General features: G+C 34.4%; 1 protein-coding gene and 2 pseudogenes across 2 annotated transcripts; all 3 read left to right on the plus strand.

Annotated features, from left to right (window-relative positions):
* The first annotated feature begins 1,282 nt into the window (after positions 1–1,282).
* Positions 1,283–2,713, plus strand: LOC109057736 (annotated as a pseudogene).
* A 3,005-nt stretch (positions 2,714–5,718) lies between these two features.
* On the plus strand, positions 5,719–7,032 carry LOC122147993 (annotated as a pseudogene). The gene is made up of 6 exons (XR_006161973.1): positions 5,719–5,780; positions 5,892–6,037; positions 6,121–6,371; positions 6,470–6,606; positions 6,695–6,796; positions 6,890–7,032. The product of XR_006161973.1 is annotated as a trypsin-1-like (transcript).
* Positions 7,033–11,660: 4,628 nt separating this feature from the next.
* LOC109105952 (39S ribosomal protein L17, mitochondrial-like) lies at positions 11,661–15,850 on the plus strand. Its single transcript, XM_042772556.1, has 3 exons — positions 11,661–12,080; positions 15,340–15,408; positions 15,515–15,850. The coding sequence occupies exons 1-3, from the start codon at positions 11,907–11,909 to the stop codon at positions 15,773–15,775; spliced, it is 504 nt and encodes a 167-aa protein (XP_042628490.1). The 5' UTR covers positions 11,661–11,906; the 3' UTR covers positions 15,776–15,850.
* Positions 15,851–16,039: the final 189 nt, after the last annotated feature.

Raw genomic sequence — 16,039 nt, forward strand, 5'->3', positions numbered from 1 at the left:
CTCGTTCCCTACTCAGGCAACTAAGGTTACGTCAGTGACCAGAGATGTTCCCTTTCGAGAGGGTGGTTGTAGTGGTTGAAGCTTTAAAGCTCTAGGAGGAATTAGGTGTTAAAATTTGGCTCAGAAGAAGAAGAAGAAGAAGCATAAATAATAGATGAGTAAGTTGGCTTTCTCAAGCCAGCTTAATATCTGACTGCAAAATAATCATCTTTCACAAAGAGCTCAAATGAAAAATACACATGTTCAGTCATTTTAAAAAGCTTTATTAAAACTTGTTTATAGGCAATGTATATTATAAATGTATAATATTAATTGCCAGTTCATATAATGCGATCTCTAAACCCAGGGATAAAACCTGCTCTGGAGCAGGGTAGCCATGCAGCATAAGTTACCATGGCGACGAAACCCACTCAAAACCAGCCCACCTTCTTGAGCCCGAAAACCCAGAGTTTGCTCAAACTAAATGTGAACTTACCTGGGTAAAAACTGAAACCTTCTTTGTGCAACAGGCCTCTGCTGAAGACCACTGTGTGAGTGTTATTAAATGTACAAATGTTACAAACTGTTAAATGATTTTTTGGAACTCCACACACCCTGCTCTGTACTATCTAAGCTAAACTGCTATGATGGATTGCACAATACAAAAAAAGACAAAGAGAAAGATGAACAGGTCATCATTCATTATCCACTTGAGATAAATATTCTCTACATACTGAATGTAGAAATATGTAAACTGTGTACTGCATATATTACTGCTGACTGTAAAAAAGTTGGCACACTCAAAATTGCACTGAATACAGATGGAAAATTTGGGTGAGAAGATGGACATCTGTTGAAAACTTGTGTTACATTGAAAACTTGTTGTCAAGGTCACAAACCTTAAAATTAACCTATTCAGCAGAACAGCTGCTGGATCTCCCTGGTTCTATCAAAGATTTACATTCCGTTTAATCTACAAACATTGGTTAAAAATATAACTGTGTTCAATTTGTGCATCAGAATTTAAATACATCTGTATTGCAGGTGGCATTTCACTGTTAGGTTAAGGAGGTTCTGGCTTTATGTTTTGAGAAACTTACAACAAACTTTTTACCTTTAAGAATATAAGCAATTAAAATCATATACTGTATCTTGTTTCTTTACATGCTTGATACACTAAGTTACATCAGATTGCCAATGCAGCCCTAATATACAGTTTTCTAACATTCAAACAGTCAAGATATAATTCTTTATCTCTTCATAGATACACAATGATAGCATATTATTTATCAGACTTCAGATATGTCTTTTGCAGCTGATTGGTCAATAAGAGACCTCTTGGGCGTGGATCAATAGGCTGACAGTCCTATAAATACGCCAAGTAAGGAGCAAGACCTTCATCTCACAGGTTTAATCAGCAGTCATGAGGTCTTTGGTGTTCCTGGTGCTCCTTGGAGCTGCCTGTGAGTAGAGACTCCATTCACTGATTCACTGCAATAATGAATTTCACTCACTTTCATTTTACAGGTAAGCATATTTATTATACTTACGATACTCTGTCATTTGTGTATAGTTGCTCTGGATGATGACAAGATTGTTGGTGGATATGAGTGCACACCCCATTCCCAGCCCTGGCAGGTGTCTCTGAACTCTGGCTACCACTTCTGTGGTGGCTCTCTGGTCAGCGAGTACTGGGTTGTGTCTGCTGCTCACTGCTACAAGTCGTAAGTGATGTCTTCATAAAGTAGTTCATGTATCAGTCCATTGGTTTCCTCAGTTCTGAACAGTATTTGACTTTGTCTTTCAGACGTGTGGAGGTCCGTTTGGGCGAGCACAACATCGTAGTTAATGAGGGTCGTGAGCAGTTCATCTCCTCTGAGAAGGTCATCCGCCACCCCAAATATGACTCCTGGACAATTGACAATGACGTCATGCTGATCAAGCTTAGCAAGCCTGCTACCCTCAATCAGTATGTGCAGCCTGTGGCCCTGCCCAGTGGCTGTGCTGCCGCTGGCACCATGTGCAGAGTCACTGGTTGGGGAAACACCATGAGTTCCAGTAAGTGTCAGGATTCATGATGCAACTCCTTTACACTTCATGTTCATAGCACTTTGGTTCACTCCATCGCTGCTGCTGTTGTATTCAATTCTTTGCAGCTGCTGATTCCAACAAGCTTCAGTGTGTGGAGGGTCCCCATCGTGTCCGACCGGCGCGACTGTAACAACTCCTACCCTGGTATGATCACAGATACCATGTTCTGTGCTGGATACCTGGAGGGAGGAAAGGACTCTTGTCAGGTAGAGGATGACAAGAAATAAAATTGTTGCATGCATATTATATGAGACTATCTTAATTATAATAATTTGTTATGACTGGTCTTCTTCAGGGTGACTCTGGTGGTCCTGTGGTGTGCAACGATGTGCTGCAGGGTATTGTATCCTGGGGTTATGGCTGTGCTGAGAAGAATCATCCTGGTGTCTATGGCAAGGTAATAGAGTTGTTGTTGTTTAGTAATTATTACTAATATATTCAGTATAATTTGAAGCACTATTATGGATTTTTCTGAATTATCTTTTCTTCAAGGTCTGCATGTTCAGCCAGTGGATCGCCGACACCATGAATAGCAACTAAATCTGATACGTCATCACATACAACCTCCAAATCTGCAATCCATCAGTTTTTCTTTGTTTTGGAGATTAAAAACCTGTAAAAAAAATAAAAGCATTTAAAAATATACTTGCTTTCCCCAAAGTGCTTCATTCATATTTGTCAATGAACACTGAATATATTATTTTACAATATTTCTAAGTCGCTTTGGTGCATTTCTCAATTCAGAAATGAAATTCTCAAAACTACTTGTACAACCTCCACATCATCTAGTTATTTATACACATCATAAAACCAGTTTCTCATTCTTTTGAACAAGTTGCGATTGCTTTGGTACATTCATGCAATTGATTATGTACATTTATCTGCGGTTTCCTACATTATCAGTTGCTAATGTCATGGTTGCTCAAAATGTATAATATAGGTTTCTGTGTAATAGTCTAACCCTCAAAACATCTAGTCTTTAGTTCATCGTATAAGTCATTAAATGAATATGGTTCATCTAGCTGTCATAAACTGTCAAGCACATTTTTTACACATTATTATTAGACTTTTTATAAATTTGGCGTGAATTGTGCAAGTGAATCTTGACTAATTAAGAGAATGTATATCAACCAATGATAAACCATTTCTCTGAAATAGAATCAAAGGTTCACTCATGAATCTTCAGCTGGAAAGCATATACTGTATAGACAGAGGACAACACAAGAGTTACAAATACTGACAATGGACTTATTGTTTATTTTCATCTTTGTGCCCATATTTCTTTTTCATTTTCTATATCACAATGACATTGTAAGTTTTTTTTTTTTTTTTTTTTTTTTTGGTTAGACCACTAGTAAAAATGTAACTGGAATTCTGTCCAGTCTCTTTCAATCAATATCCCACATACAGTAATGTGTATATTTGTATTTTTGAAATGGATATATAGCATACATAAGCATATGGTATACTGTTCACTACAGTAACTGTCATCCAAAAATGTTGCCATAGTTTACATCAGGTAATACTAACACAGTGCACTGTTATATTGACAACATGACTAAGCATTTTGACTATCTTGTTTATGAACAATGACACAAGGACTTTTCATTCTGATGGCACTGATACAGTATGTTCATTGACATAAATACTTACTTTTGAGAGATGAACTAAAGATTTTGAGTAAGTTACAGGCTTTTGCAGGTAATCCATTGTGTGGTGCTGTTTGTATGAATTGTTTTGAGAAATGCACATATTTTTTGCAAATATTAAGGATGATTTGAGAAATGGACCAAAGCGACTGAGAAAAATTGTATTACAGTAACAGGACTACATTTAAAGGTGATGTTGATATTTGAAATTATCAAAACAAACACGGCCCTACCCAAAAGGATCACACCCCTGTCTTGATGCCTCCATCCGCCTCCACATTCATGTATATGCTATACAACACAGGCAATGATTAAGGGGTTATAGCAATCACTAAAAGAAGAACCAAAAGAAAAAAGTTCTCCGGTTACTGATGTAACCTTGGTTCCCGATGTAACCTTGGTTCCCTGAGAAGGGAACAATACATTGTGTACTGCATAAGAAGACGCATTGGGGTATAACTTTCACCCTCAAATAATAAAGTCTTATTCGCTTAACGCCATTACATCACAAAAGGCCAATGGTACTCAAGCAATGAGTGGCATTAGAAGATTTCTACTGAATAAGAGAGCTTATGAAAGACCTGAGGCATAAGTAAACACATAATTCAACATCTCGTTCCCTACTCAGGCAACTAAGGTTACGTCAGTGACCAGAGATGTTCCCTTTCGAGAGGGTGGTTGTAGTGGTTGAAGCTTTAAAGCTCTAGGAGGAATTAGGTGTTAAAATTTGGCTCAGAAGAAGAAGAAGAAGAAGCATAAATAATAGATGAGTAAGTTGGCTTTCTCAAGCCAGCTTAAATATCTGACTGCAAAATAATCATCTTTCACAAAGAGCTCAAATGAAAATACACATGTTCAGTCATTTTAAAAGCTTTATTAAAACTTGTTTATAGGCAATGTATATTATAAATGTATAATATTAATTGCCAGTTCATATAATGCGATCTCTAACCCAGGATAAAACCTGCTCTGGAGCAGGGTAGCCATGCAGCATAAGTTACCATGGCGACGAAACCCACTCAAAACCAGCCCACCTTCTTGAGCCCGAAAACCCAGAGTTTGCTCAAACTAAACGTGAACTTACCTGGGGTAAAAACTGAAAACCTGCTTTTGTGCAACAGGCCTCTGCTGAAGACCACTGTGTGAGTGTTATTAAATGTACAAATGTTACAAACTGTTAAATGATTTTTTGGAACTCCACACACCCTGCTCTGTACTATCTAAACTAAACTGCTATGATGGATTGCACAATACAGAAAGACAAAGATAAAGATGAACATGTCATCATTCATTATCCACTTGAGATAAATATTCTCTACATACTGAATGTAGAAATATGTAAACTGTGTACTGCATATATTACTGCTGACTGTAAAAAGTTGGCACACTCAAAATTGCACTGAATACAGATGGAAAATTTGGGTGAGAAGATGGACATCTGTTGAAAACTTGTGTTACATTGAAAACCTTGTTGTCAAGGTCACAAACCTTAAAATTAACCTATTCAGCAGAACAGCTGCTGGATCTCCCTGGTTCTATCAAAGATTTACATTCCGTTTTAATCTACAAACATTGGTTAAAAATATAACTGTGTTCAATTTGTGCATCAGAATTTAAATACATCTGTATTGCAGGTGGCATTTCACTGTTAGGTTAAGGAGGTTCTGGCTTTATGTTTTGAGAGAAACTTACAACAAACTTTTTTTACCTTTAAGAATATAAGCAATTAAAATCATATACTGTAATCTTGTGTTCTTTACATGCTTGATACACTAAGTTACATCAGATTGCCAATGCAGCCCTAATATACAGTTTTCTAACATTCAAACAGTCAAGATATAATTCTTTATCTCTTCATAGATACACAATGATAGCATATTATTTATCAGACTTCAGATATGTCTTTTGCAGCTGATTGGTCAATAACAGACCTCTTGGGCGTGGATCAATAGGCTGACAGTCCTATAAATACGCCAAGTAAGGAGCAAGAGACCTTCATCTCACAGGTTTAATCAGCAGTCATGAGGTCTTTGGTGTTCCTGGTGCTCCTTGGAGCTGCCTGTGAGTAGAGACTCCATTCACTGATTCACTGCAATAATGAATTTCACTCACTTTCATTTTTACAGGTAAGCATATTTATTATACTTACGATACTCTGTCATTTGTGTATAGTTGCTCTGGATGATGACAAGATTGTTGGTGGATATGAGTGCACACCCCATTCCCAGCCCTGGCAGTCTGAACTCTGGCTACCACTTCTGTGGTGGCTCTCTGGTCAGCGAGTACTGGGTTGTGTCTGCTGCTCACTGCTACAAGTCGTAAGTGATGTCTTCATAAAGCAGTTCATGTATCAGTCCATTGGTTTCCTCAGTTCTGAACAGTATTTGACTTTGTCTTTCAGACGTGTGGAGGTCCGTTTGGGCGAGCACAACATCGTAGTTAATGAGGGTCGTGAGCAGTTCATCTCCTCTGAGAAGGTCATCCGCCACCCCAAATATGACTCCTGGACAATTGACAATGACGTCATGCTGATCAAGCTTAGCAAGCCTGCTACCCTCAATCAGTATGTGCAGCCTGTGGCCCTGCCCAGTGGCTGTGCCGCCGCTGGCACCATGTGCAGAGTCACTGGTTGGGGAAACACCATGAGTTCCAGTAAGTGTCAGGATTCATGATGCAACTCCTTTACACTTCATGTTCATAGCACTTAGATTCACTCCATCTCTGCTGCTGTTGTATTCAATTCTTTGCAGCTGCTGATTCCAACAAGCTTCAGTGTGTGGAGGTCCCCATCGTGTCCGACCGCGACTGTAACAACTCCTACCCTGGTATGATCACAGATACCATGTTCTGTGCTGGATACCTGGAGGGAGGAAAGGACTCTTGTCAGGTAGAGGATGACAAGAAATAAAATTGTTGCATGCATATTCTATGAGACTATCTTAATAATAATCATTCGTTATGATTGTCTTCTTCAGGGTGACTCTGGTGGTCCTGTGGTGTGCAACGATGTGCTGCAGGGTATTGTATCCTGGGGTTATGGCTGTGCTGAGAAGAATCATCCTGGTGTCTATGGCAAGGTAATAGAGTAGTTGTTGTTTAGTAACTATTACTAATATATTCAGTATAATTTGAAGCACTATTATGATTTTTCTGAATTATCTTTTCTTCAAGTCTGCATGTTCAGCCAATGGATCGCCGACACCATGAATAGCAACTAAAGCTGATACGAAATCACATACAGCCTTCAAATCTGCAATCAATTAGTTTGTTTCGTAGACAAAAACCTGTGTGAAAATAAAAACATTTAGAAATATTCTTCTCTCTTTAAGTGCTTTATTCATATTTGTTAATGACCACTGTATTTTATCAGGCCTATTTACAGTTATTCTCAGTCGCTTTGGTGCATTTCTCAAATCATCCTTAATATTTGCAAAAAAGTATGTGCATTTCTCAAAACAATTCATACAAACAGCACCACACAATGGATTACCTGCAAAAGCCTGTAACTTACTCAAAATCTTTAGTTCATCTCTCAAAAATATTTATGTCAATGAACATATCAGTGCCATCAGAATAAAAAGTCCTTGTGTCATTGTTCACAAACAAGATAGTCAAAAGTTGCTTAGTCATGTTGTCAATATAACAGTGCACTTTGTTAGTATTACCTGATTATGGCAAACTATGGCAACATTTTGGATGACAGTTACTGTATTGAACAGTATGCCATATGCTTATGTATGCCTTATATCCATTTTAAAAGTACAAATTTACACATTACTGTATGTGGGATATTGATTGAAAGAGACTGGATAGAATTCCCAGTTACACTTTTACTAGTGGTCTGACCAAAAAAAAAAACAAAAAAAAATAAACATTACAATGTCATTGTGATATAGAAAAGGAAAAAGAAATATGGCCACAAAGATGAAAATAAACAATAAGTCCATTGTCAGTATTTGTAACTCTTGTGTTGTCCTCTGTCTATACAGTATATGCTTTCCAGCTGAAGATTCATGAGTTGAACCTTTGATTCTATTTCAGAGAAATGGTTTATCATTGGTTGATATACATTCTCTTCATTAGTCAAGATTCACTCGCACAATTCATGCCAAATTTATAAAAAGTCTAATAATAATGTGTAAAAAAAAAATTGTGCTTGACAGTTTATGACAGCTAGATGAACCATTTTGCATTTAATGACTTATACGATGAACTAAAGACTAGATGTTTTGAGGGGTTAGACTATTACACAGAAACCTATATTATAAATTTTGAGCAACATGACATTAGCAACTGATAATGTAGGAAACCGCAGATAAATGTACATAATCAATTGCATGAATGTACCAAAGCAATCGCAACTTGTTCAAAAGAATGAGAAACTGGTTTTATGATGTGTATAAATAACTAGATGATGTGGAGGTTGTACAAGTAGTTTTGAGAATTTCATTTCTGATTTGAGAAATGCACCAAAGCGACTGAGAAAAACTGTAAATATATGACGCTCTTAGCAAAAATGACAAAAGCAACACAAAATAAAGTACCTATTTAGCAGAAGGCTACATACAAGTTGATTGATTCTTATATTTTTTATAATAAATATAAAAAGGAAATCATGTAGAAGGTTATTCCGTCAAATAGACATCGGGAAAAATAATTTCTAGGAATTTCTGACAAAGGAAATGTTCAAGACATGATAAATGATGGTTGTTAGCATTGATATAAATGATCAATAGAGTTTCTGTAACAACATTGTTTGTGTGAGACAAATTAGCAGAGCTGGGTAGATTACTTACAAATAGTAGTCCGTTACTGATTACTTTTGACCTAACTTGTTTATCACATCTATTTAAATAGGATAATCTTGTACCATATATATATATATATAAACATATATAAACAAAGAGTAAGAAAATACATTTCATTTGTTATAATTAACAACATTAAGTGAACATGAAATGAGAGTTACATCAAGGCTTCATAAAGGAACTGCAGGGTGTTTTAGAGTTTAATGAAAAGCTAATAATTAATTTAATTATAAACAAGTCAAATTAAAATCATTTTAAAATAACATCAATCAAAATAAAACACTTACTAAAAAATGAAATATTTTGTACCTGTATATATATGACCATTAACCAAAGTAAGAGAATCGTGAACATGCAAATGTGTTACTTGATTATTAAAATATTTATTTTAAAATCTAAGGGGTACTTCAAGTAAATATATTAGGTGAAAGATATGCCTGTATTACATGTAAATAAGAAATAACATAAATTTATGCATTTTATTGTATTTGAAAGACAAAAGCGTCCCAAATACATGGTTAAATAACCTTATTCAAATACAAACAATGTGTTCATCAGTAGTTGATGCAATGTTGAAATGATTTGTGTAAATCCAGTGCTGAGTAGTCACCTGACTAGTGACTGGTCTTTGTGTGAATGTCCACAAACCTGGAAGACTCTCCGAGTGTACTTTAGTGGTAGGCTAATTTTGAAAGGAACATTTAAAAGATGCAAAAGCGGAATTAGGGAGAATCAATAAATTATTAACTTTTTTTTTTTTTTTTTTGCTATTGTATGAATAATAATAATAAATATGAATGAATAATAAATATAATTACATGCATGTAATGTAATCATGTAATCCATAAAAAAGTAACTGTAGTCCGATTATGAGTATTTTAAAATGTAATTTAATCTAATTACAAGAACTTAATTTTTGGAATCTAATTACGTAATCCATATTACATGTAATCAGTTATTACCCAGCTCTGCAAATTAGTAGGCTACACAGTGGTGAAAATGGGCAACATTCACTGGTGGAACTCTAGCTTGGAAAGGGGTGGTGGTAATTTTAGATGACCTTTCGGATGTATATAATTATAAAACCCTTCATAATCTATAATAACATTAGTCTTATTTCATATTATCTCTAAACATTCTTGGATATCAAGACAGGGACTCTGAAATTCTGGTCAAATTTTAGATATGTTGTGTGTGAATTTGCACGTTAATGTAAGGATCATTAACGACACCTTGTGTTAAATAATAATAACATAAAAGATTGATTAGTCAAATGAAAGAATGATTTAATAATAAAAAATAGAATGATCTAATTGGCCTGATTAGCTAAGCCCTCAAAACACTTCTTATTTTGTGTTACTGTAACGAACCTTATTCAAGTCTCTGTCCGTCAAAATAAAACTCCACAGTCGTTGTACCAAAGACAACACTTCCTTTATTACAATTAGCCTAGAATAAATACAGCTTCTCAGAAAAAAGCACAGGTACGAGTATGAGGACAGAGAAGGGCACGGGACAACACACAATCCCTCACGTCAATTCATCTACACACACCGTGAATCTTCAAATGCAATAGAGTTAATACAATGGTGACCCCTATTGAAAACATCACATCAACCTACACTGCACACATCATTAAGGCGTGTTCCTACTCCGTTCCTATACTCCCCGACTCAACCCTCTTATACCGATCGCCCTTCACACACCCACACCATTCATTCTCTCATCAACACAGAAATAAGTTAAAACACTTCCCTCTCCCCCAACTTGCAGGACCCAGCCGTGGGGTGAAGAGCAGCCACGGAAGACCGTCAAGACAGAAACACTCAATAAGGAGGCGAAGATAAAGTTCACTGTTATTTCTAGTCCATACGCATTCGGAAACGGGGAAAAACACTCCAGTCCAATTATATAGAGTCACATGTCTCCCTAAGTTAGCACGACAGTCGGGCACAAATGCCAAAACAAACAATGCTGCGAGGTAATGGTGACAGTAATAGTTGAAAGCTCTCTAGTAAGTTTATATAGTGTCTCACTTAATAATTAACAGGATTCTTACTAACTGTATTTATTCATATACGGAGGGACTATTGGGACCGAGAGACAACAAACCGTAACCCCACAAGTCACCCACCTCGAAGCCACTGCTTCATCTCGTGCGTCTCTTTTTAATGAGTCCTTTGATATGCCCACAGGTGGATACAATCAGGGCAAATCAATCAAAGCAAATCACCTGAACACCAGATAACATTCTACATTACAGTATTTGTAGATTATATTTAATAGCTTACACTTTGCATAAACATTTGCAATTAGTTTTCAAAAGGTAACTTTACATCAGGACTCTACACTTAATTACTTTTTAGGAGCACTTGTGCTACTTAAAAAAAAATTAGGAACACCTTAATTCTGAGCAACGACAGAAATTGAACTTCCCATTATGAGGCAATATTCGACTCTTTAAAGTGTAAAGTTTACCTTTGTAATGCCATTCGTTCCTAACTTTATTTAATGTCATCTTTTGTGTAAATAAATAAATAAATATAACTTTTATTAAAAATTGTAATTAAACAACAAATTCAATTAAAATAATAAGATACAATCTCGAAGAATAAATTAATTAATCTTTGCACTATGTGCACAGTGCACAAATTAAGGAATATTTGCTGTTAAATGAAACTCAGAGGTGAATGTATTTAAATTTATAATAACAATGTTATGAGATTAATGTTTTAAATATAACGTTTTGAATATAGAAAAAAATAAAAGGATTTAAACTCAATTTATACTTGAATCTGAAACCGCCAGTAGGTTGCGGCAAGTCACTGAATCATTCATTCAGTCGATTCATTCAAACAGCTGATTCATTTAGGAACAAAGCAAGTAACTGCATTGTCCAAATTAATACACGCACTTGCGGTCTTTGCACTTGACCACTTGACTACTTGACTAAACTGTTTCCAACTTGATTTAATTAAACCCTAAATATAACTGATGGCAGCACAAAGGAGTTTGAGGAGAACTTTAATTCACATATGTATAGGCTACCTTACAGCAGACTAAACATTTTCTGAATAAATGACAATAAAATTGAATTATCCCAGATGTATGACTTCCATGCGGAACCTTACTCACGTCTTTTGTTTCATTTAGGACTCTTCAGACCGACGCACCATCACGCATGCATTTCTCCCTGTGCTGCTGTCAGTTGAATGTAAAGCACAGTTCTCTGGATGAAATAAATGCGTCTGTTGATCTCCAGTGGATGTAATCGCTGATCACAGAAGTGCTCGTCTGAAGGTTTTCCCCCCAATATATTTACCGTTGTGTAACAGAGGGGTATTATTTTCTGGAGGAGTGTCCTTCACCGTTTCTTGTAATGCGACTCACCCTGCGGGCGCTGATTTCTCATGGACGGGTGGCCCGTCGGATAGGACTCGGACCTGAGTCCAGAATCAACATGCTTCGGAACATACTCACGGGTCTGGTTCGACACGAGAGAATAGAGACAACAAGAGCCCGAGCCGACGAGGTTCGCTTTTACGCTGAAAAGGCAAGTACAGAGCACAGCGGTAAAGTTAGTTTGATGTTTGACATTCATTGGACATTCGTTTTTTTTTGTTTTTTTTTGCCAATTAAACTCTTTGCAGCTGTTATGTTTTGAGCACAAACTAACTCAGGTAGTCATAAATATATGCCCTTTACGTCGCACAAGGCTCAATTTCTAGGATTTGTTTTTAATTAACCATTTAAATTAACTAAACAATTTAACTACGTGACATTATAATATAAAACCAATAATAAAAATGTTCAGAAAAACATCACAACAATGAAACCACACAATGGAAGGTACATATTAAAAGTACACAACAGGCATGATTACAAATATACTAATATGGATTTTGCACTTTATTGCTACGCTCAGGCCAAAAGTGTTGGAGTTTTTAGATTTAAATATGTTACAATATCCCCTCCAAACATGATATATGCTCAAAAATGGATAAAATATACTTTAATATAAGCTGGAGAAACAACCTAAATTATAGAAGTAATAAACTGTTAATAAACTATCTAATGGTAGATTAAATGTTCTTCACTTTTACAAAATTTAACCAAACTATAAAAATTAATTGGCTTATAAACTATATATATATATATTAATAAACTTATATATATATATATATATATATATATATATATATATATATAAATCAAACAAGTATTTTCAATATTGTCGCATATCATTTGGCCAATGATCACAAACAGGCATAATTTTACTGGTAACTTTTGTACAAACACCATTTTTCTCCCAGCAAATATTTTATATGGAACAATGGTAATATCACTCATAATAACAAGTCATTGTACATGAAGAATTGGGTTCGGCATAACATGTTAATTGTAAACCAACTTACTGACAAGAATGGGCAATTATATACTTACCCTAATTTTATTACAAAACGTGTTGTTTTTTGTTTTTTTGGAAAACGAAAAATAATTTAGGCTATTCCCAGTGGCATAATAATTTTAATCCAATTCTCATATGTAAATATTAATAATTCAACCCTACAAAATCCCCAACTTTTTGTAATTGGTCTCTCTTTTTCTGACAAACAATTTTAATGACAGTTTTTTAAGAAACTCCTTTAATGTAAGATCCAATCCTAAATGTAAATCAGTATATCTTAAACTTCTTTGTATGCCTTGGCAGGGCATTTGGATGTTAGCATATACATTTTTTTTTATTTTATAATAAAGTTAAATAAGAACTTTACAAAAATATGTCATCCTATAAGTGTTCCTTTTGTAACATATCAATTAAGATATTTAACATTTATTTTTATATTGGCGATTTTCTATTTCATTTAGGGTTGACTTTAAAATAGATGTAAAAATAAATAAATAAACAAAGCCCTCAATTTACAACTTCATGATATTTTAAATGGTTTTTAAAACCCATAATTTTACTGATAAACAAAATTATTATTCTGTTAATTATCTTAGCAAAGCTTTATATACAAGTTAAAAAAAAAAAAAAAAAAAGAAACCATCATATATTACCTTTTGTAACACTGGTCTTAAAATATATTTTGAAACTCTTGCTAACATGAGATCACAAAATAAGAAGCTTATAAAAACAATAAAAATTCTAAAGCTTTTTTATATTTATGTAACTGCCCTAATGCTATATAGTTTATACAGGTATTTTTTTATTTTAGGGTACATCAAAAGTGACAGCATTGTACCTTTCTCCCCCTGAGATTATGCATTATATAATGTATGAATATAACAAAGCCATTTCACAAAGACAATAACATTGATAGTGCTGTACCAAAACATGGGAGCGTGATACAAATGCTTATTTTAGAAGAAAATTTCAGATGTAATTTAAGGGCTTTTGCATCTCTACTTTTCATATTCTTGCAATAAACACAAATACTAAAGGCATAATCTGAAAAACGAAGCCTTGTGCATTATAGGGAATAATATTCGGAATATTGTACCTTTATCTCAAACGGTGTCAGAGTTCACCCAAAAATGAAAATTGTCATAATTTATTCAAGTTTTTCCAAATTCAGTCCTTGATTCAAATTTCTCATAAGCTTAATTGATTTGGTCTAAAGAGAGAAGAATTAATGATTATGTTAGTTTAAAGACTACATATAAAAATAGCTACCAAAATAAATTTTGGTAACTACAGTTTGGCTAAAACTATTGACTAAAAATAATGACTAAAAGTTGACAAAAATGCAATGGCTTTTCATCGACTAAAACTATACTAAAACTATGAAAGACTCAAATGACTAAAATGTGACTAAGACTATTAAGCATTTTCGTTTCAAGATAAAGACTAAGACTAAATCAAAAATGCCTGCCAAAATTAACTGGCATAATCTGAAAAAGCAAGCCTTGTGCATTATAGCGAATAATATTTAGGTATTTTTTACAGTTGGTTTAATACCTTTAGATCAAATTGTGTTGTCATTTAATGGGTTTATATTATTGCATACATTAAAAGTTGTAAAATTATTATAAAACACATAAAATGGTAATTCCAAAAATGGAGCTTTGTGCAATAACAGGGATGTTTTTCTGAACATTTTATTATTGGTTTTATATTATAATGTCACCTAGTTAAATTGTTTAATTAATTTAAATGGTTAATTTTTTAAATTATAGAAATTTTAGAAATTAAGCCTTGTGCAACATAAATGGCATATATTTATGACTATCTATTAGTTTGGGCTCAAAACATAACAGCTGCAAAGAGTTTAATTGGCAAAAAAAAATGTCCAATGAATGTCAAACGTCAAACTAACTTTACCGCTGTCACCGCTTCAAGTTTCATTATGCTTTTCCTATATCTGGGAATCTTTATTCAGGGGCATTTTCGACTAGCTAAAATCTTGAAGAATAAAATGGCGTCTGTTTCATCTAGAACATCTGATAAATATTTGCTATTATAAATTATTTGATAATGATGTAAAAATGAGACCCTCAGACAGTCACCCTGCTGCTCTGTCTGCCAGGAGATGCGCTCCTGTCACGTTTCTTTTCCATTATAATTAAATATGATTATAAATAAATATTCTTGGCAACATGTAATATTAATAGAAAATATTATTGAATTATTGAAGTTACGTTAAAATTGCCTCAATAGTGAAATTCTGGTAAATGTAACATTTTAAAATATTAGATAAAAGCAAGTAGAAATGCAGTTAAGTTTAAATTGATTTTGATGTGTGCTTTAAAACTAGAATGATTGATTTTATTTTGACTTTTTAAATGTTTTTTTTTCTTCTTCTTTTTAGTTGATTGATTATGCTAAAAAGGGAGATACTAATGAAAAGTCAATGAAAATGGCTGATTTCTGGCTCACGGTAAGTTTTCAATCCTTCCTTCAATACGTCATCCATGATCCGTGATCCATCCATTTATCTGTCTTATATATATATATAATTTGTTTATTTATATTTCTCCATTCAGGAAAAAGATTTGATCCCCAAACTTTTTAAAGTTCTGGGGGTAAGATTTGAGAATCAAACGGGTGGATATACACGCATGGCTCGTATTCCTAACAGGGAGAATCTGGACTGTGCGGCTATGGCTGTCCTGGAGTATAAAAGCAACCCTTTCCCACCCTTGTTCCCCGTGAAACATGTCAGTGAACAGAGCCTGTTAAACCAGCTTCTGAAAGCCTACAGAGAAGAAAAGGCTCAAATGATGTCTGAGAAAAAGGACTCATGATCTTTAATCACTGTATTTGTACATTATATTTCATGTAATACACCAGTATACATTATTAAAATCTCATTAAAATTTGTTCTCAGTGTTGTGTATGGTTTGTTGATGCTCAGTATGTCCATCACTTTTAAAATCAATATATTATTTTCAAAATTTCTATGACTTTATATAGTATATGAATTTGTATGCTATGAATAAGCTGTCCTGTAACTGGTCACAAACTTTTTTCCCCACCGTTTTGAAGTATTTTGTCTCCACTACAATTCA

This window comes from Cyprinus carpio, chromosome A16 (genome assembly GCF_018340385.1).
Source record: "Cyprinus carpio isolate SPL01 chromosome A16, ASM1834038v1, whole genome shotgun sequence".
Taxonomy (NCBI): Eukaryota; Metazoa; Chordata; class Actinopteri; order Cypriniformes; family Cyprinidae; genus Cyprinus; species Cyprinus carpio.

Bases quoted from the DNA above. Each gene is read 5' to 3' on its own strand.
- LOC109105952 (XM_042772556.1), top strand. From the start codon at position 11,907: ATGCGACTCACCCTGCGGGCGCTGATTTCTCATGGACGGGTGGCCCGT. The intron at 12,081-15,339 runs GCAAGTACAGAG...TCTTCTTTTTAG, and splicing joins TTCGCTTTTACGCTGAAAAG to TTGATTGATTATGCTAAAAA. The intron at 15,409-15,514 runs GTAAGTTTTCAA...TTCTCCATTCAG, and splicing joins TGGCTGATTTCTGGCTCACG to GAAAAAGATTTGATCCCCAA.